Genomic DNA, 5,053 nt, shown 5'->3' with positions numbered 1-5,053 from the left:
ATCAAGGATTAAATAATAATTCAAATATCCTAGAGAAATTATCAAAGATGTTAATGTTCTTCACTTATGTCAAAAATCAATTTTTTGACTTAATAACCAGATATCTACTATGTAAAAGATCGAATAACAATTCAATATTCAATAACATAACTATACTCGACTTGCCTCTGTTTCTAGCGGCATAATAGACAGCAGGGGATTGTGTCTCACAGCCGATTTCGATCTTGTCAAGCACCCAAGACCCTTAATTTGAACTGTACTTGACTTACCACTTAATTTGATGTTGGGGGTTGTTGACAACGCGAATTTCGAATACAAATCAGAACCCGAACCTTCACCATGGCCTGCCTCTTCATCTTCTATATCAATACTTTTCTTATTTCCACCAAAATCAGACACAAGATGGTCTGATTTACTTGATTAGAGGTCGTATTCAAGGTTTCTTGCACCAGATTTGATTTGAGGGGAGAGACGAAGGAACAATCAGAACCCATTATTCTATCTTGTATTTGCCCAACTTCCTTGCATACATGATCCAAAATGCCTAAAAATCCCTTACAATCATAAAAACTCTCAAAGGCTACACACCCTCTTTCACTGTATCGCCATGAAAATACCTTGTTACATCTTTAACCGATGACAACGCCTTCTGTTCATCCATCTTGATCCTTTGAAGCTCTGTTTCAGTTTCCTTAACGAACAATCTCATCGACCCCTAAAAGTTTCCTCGTGTACTTTCCGTATCGTGTAATTCATCACCTTCGGATCGGATTTTCTGCAACCCGAGTTCAAATTTCGACACGTAACCACGAAGAACATATGCATCCATCCCTGCTGACTTAATTCCCGACTTAGCTGAACCAAACAAACCATCGTTGCACCCACTTAAGTCTTGGTTAGGGTTAGGGTTTGAATTGGGGATCTTGAAAAGGTTTGAAAGATGATGAAGAGGGGAATGAAGTCTGATCCACTGTATTATTATTTAAACAAATGGACTAAATGACGAAAATACCCTCACATATTTTGCACATGAGGGTGTCAGAGTTAGTTTTTAACAGACCATTAACGTTAATACCTTAGATTGTTAAAAAATCAAAAGTTAATACCCTGAAACGTGATTTTAAACTATTAGTACCTTAGATTGTTACTTTAAGTAAACCACAGGGACTAACTATGTAATTAACTCTAAAAAGTATAAAACGTACATTTTCCATTATAATCAACAAAAACACAATGTACAACAATGTTATAAATTGGTTAGACCATCTTATGAATTTTAATCAATATCATAACATTGGGTAAAAACCAAAACATATCTTATGAATATTCATCAACATCATAATATATTGGATAAAAACCAAACCAAAACATATGATCAACCTAACTAGTAACCGAGAAAGAGAAATTATCATCATCCATAGCTCTTGAAGAGTAACCATCTCCTTCACTTGCATAAGATGAAAACTCTTCATCATCTTCTCTTTCCTTCAACCCTTGTATCTTTTCAACAACCTCTCTTATATCATACCTCCTCGCGACATCCCATTCGCAACAACCCATCCCGATCTTCAACAGTTTCAACATCTCACCCTCACCATTCTTTGTCCCTTTCATCTCCTTATCAAACACCTCACCCGTCCACTCTTCGCGCACTACAGAGTTAACCCATGTCCCCAAATCCGGTTTCCCACCCTTACCTTGTTCTAGATAGTTTGCTGGATACTTACCGGTTAGCATTTCTAGTATCAAGATCCCAAGGCACCAAACGTCTGTCTTTTTTGTCGTGTGTCTGTGTTGTGTGAATTCTGGTGACTTGTAGGCCACCATGAGGTGTTGTGCATGATCCTTGTTTATCACGGGGACTAGAGCATAGTCTGAAAGAAGGGGGTTGAAATCCTCATCAAGAAGCACATTTGATGACTTCAAGTGACCATGAGGTAATGATAGACGAGGAAACTCTTCGTAAAGATGATCAAGCCCGCGGGCTACACCCTTGATTATCTTTAACCGCGTTGCCCAATCCAATCCTGGCTCGTCGGGTTTCCGTTTACCTATATACATAACAAGATAATTTAGAGAAATTTTGTAGCCCTTAGGAGTGTGAATGTATAGTGTAGTATAGTATAGTATGACACAAAAATAATACGAAATTCATTTTATTTTATACCCCGTTTATTTTATTTTATTTTTATAATTTTTATAAGTGTGCTTTTATGTCACTACTTAAACAGTTTTGGTATTTTATGTGGAAACTTAAAAATTAAAAAAGAATCAAATAAATTTTTATAATTTAAACATAATAATGGTTATAAATGCATTATATGCATTTGTATTCTACTTTTTTTAATCAACTTATAACTTAAAGTATTAACAAGGAAAAAAATAGGGGAAAACGAGTCATGTTCATGTCAATCTACGAATATTCATTTCATGTTTGTGTTTACCGTTTACGTGTTTGACACGATTTTCGAGTTCGTATCGTGTTCAGGTTTAGGTTTGTCTCGGTTTGACCCGTCAACCCACATACACAAAGACCCTATCAATGGGTGTAGCTACATTGACATATGGTGTTTAGTTCAATCCATTGATATTATCAAAATAAACTTATTTAATTACATTTATTTGAACCACTTGAATATTTTCTTTCATTTAAAGTAAGTATATAATTTCTGAATATGAAACAACTTACCATGAAGATGGCTAGCCAAGCTACCATTAGCAGCAAAATCAGTGACCAACAGTTTCTCATCTTTCTTGTAATAAAAAGCCACAAGAGGTAGTAAATTTGGGTGTGACAAGCCTCCTAGCAATCTCATATGAGCATGGAATTCTTCTTTTCCCACATTGCCCATCTCCTTGAACCTCTTGACCACCATTGGATTTCGTCCCGCAAGCATCGCCTTATACGAAGACCCGAAGCTCCCACTTCCCAACACATCAGCCGAGGCTCGTAGAAGGTCTTCCAACTCGAACCTTTCCCTATCAGTCCTCACGAAGTGTAGCTTTCCGCCATTGTCAGATCTTTTGTATGTCTGATCTTGTTTAGTGTGCATTTGAACCTGATTGTTTGCATTCGCCTTGTAAGTAGTCGTTCTGTCCATCTTTGTTATTTGATGGTTTTTGTACTCGTTTTTTCGCTTACTTTGGGTTCGAAAAATTTTTAAGACCAATATGATGGCAGTTAAGACTGCTAAACTGGACACAACAGCGATGATGATAATCATTTTTTTGTTTAGTGTCTCCTTACAATCCTTAAGAGGTTTACCACATAAGTTGTTTCCTGCATGGCCCAAATGACAAATTTCCTTGTTAAATGCGTTCTATAATTTTTTGATTAATAATCCAACTTGATGTAAAGCAATATGTCAAGTTACAATATTTTTGTATTATTTTATAACAAAAAAATTACATTATACTACTTGCCATACAATTGTAAGGATTTAAAGGTATCTTAGTTAAAGGATCAAATAGTTTATATAGATCAAATAGTAATATGTTTCAAGGTTCATCGTTGATATTTCTTCTTTATTCGATGTCACCTTCACTACAGAAAATTTTTATGTATTATATATTATATTTTTCTTTTTAAAATCGAGCCAAACCAAGCCGAGCCGAGCCAGCTCGGTTTAAAACCAAGCCGGGCCCGAGCTTAGATTTTCAAATTGGTTTCAAATCCGAGCCGAGCCGAGCCAGCTCGGTTTATAATCGAGCGGAGCCTGAGCTTACCCTGGCTCAGCTCGGCTCATGAACAACCCTATATGTATCCGATATTTAGATGAAGTTTTATAAAAGTTACACCATGAAGTTTTATAAAAGTTACACCCTCCAACCGTGGTGGTTTGTGTTGACTTGAAAAATTATTTTGCTTTAATTGCTAAAATCATAGGATTGGGATTAATGGTAAATATTTCCTTCAAGAGTAATATTTTGTAAATAGATTTTTTTTTTCTTTTGGTGTAGAAAAGTAAATTACTAATCCTTCATTCCAAAATATGCCATACTAACTAAGTTTATATAAAGAAATGATATGTAAAATAATAATGATAAGAATAAAAGGGATGCAACATGTTACATGCATGCATATATATATATATATATATTCAGGAGGGTTACCTGCAAATGAGCTTGGAGCCTGGTTTCTAAGCCCCTTAGGTATGTGCCCATCAAGTTTATTATTTGCAAAGTTCACTTTCAAATCCTTCTGCTCAAAATCCGGTATCTTACCCTCAAACCCGTTGTTTTGAAGCTGCAAATCTACAAGAATCGGCAACTGCGAAAGAGATATGGGAATCTTACCCACAAAATTATTATTTCCCAGTTCAACTTTCCTAAGTGAACCCATCCCTTTAAACGCATCACCACCTATCCCCCCAGAAAACTTGTTATTCGACAGAAAAATCCCATGCAAAGACCCGATTTTCGACACGTTAGGCATCAAGCCCTCGAAGTTGTTGTTCATGAAACTTAACGTTCGAATACTCGCTATTTCAGCCAATGTGTCCATATCTATTGTCCCACTTAAACCCATGTTCTCGAGTTGTAACCCGTACACATTTCCATCTTTGTTGCACATTATTCCCTTCCAGTTTGGTACTTCACCATCACATGGTGGCTTGTCATCTGGGTTCCAATTGCTTAGCGCCTCGGCGTTGTTGAGAGAGGCTCTGAACGTTCTTAGTCTCGCAGGGTCCTGTTCATCGGATAGAACCGGTGAAGTTGTTGTTAGTAAAATGTGGATTATTAGGAGGGGGAGCCAATATGGTGGCGAAAAACGAGTCATGTTAGGTTAGGTTATGGTCGATGTGAAATGCGGTGAAGGTTGTAGCAAAACAGGCTGTTTTAAGCAGTTTTTGGTGGCGATACAACTTAGATACTGTCGATGTCAAGGAAACAAATGGAGTGAATTTTAAGGGCTGAATTAATGAGGTTTTAAGGGGAGAAAAAGACAATTGTATAATGTGGTGAAATTTACAATGTCATGGGATGATTGTGATTAGGCTGTCTTCTTAAGGCCGGCTGAGATATACTTGCCATATGGATTAATTATTTGATC

At 36.6% G+C, this 5,053-nt stretch overlaps 1 protein-coding gene across 1 annotated transcript; it reads right to left on the bottom strand.

Annotated features, from left to right (window-relative positions):
• Positions 1-1,244: 1,244 nt before the first annotated feature.
• Positions 1,245-4,843, bottom strand: LOC110932237 (pollen receptor-like kinase 4). Its single transcript, XM_022175589.2, has 3 exons — positions 4,114-4,843; positions 2,690-3,280; positions 1,245-2,051 (listed from the first exon to the last, which is right to left on the bottom strand). Exons 1-3 carry the CDS (start codon positions 4,778-4,780, stop codon positions 1,381-1,383), a joined length of 1,929 nt encoding a protein of 642 aa, XP_022031281.1. The 5' UTR covers positions 4,781-4,843; the 3' UTR covers positions 1,245-1,380.
• Positions 4,844-5,053: the final 210 nt, after the last annotated feature.

This window comes from Helianthus annuus, chromosome 3 (assembly GCF_002127325.2).
Source record: "Helianthus annuus cultivar XRQ/B chromosome 3, HanXRQr2.0-SUNRISE, whole genome shotgun sequence".
In the NCBI taxonomy this organism is placed as follows: domain Eukaryota; kingdom Viridiplantae; phylum Streptophyta; class Magnoliopsida; order Asterales; family Asteraceae; genus Helianthus; species Helianthus annuus.
This window is presented reverse-complemented; position numbering and strand designations above follow the sequence as displayed.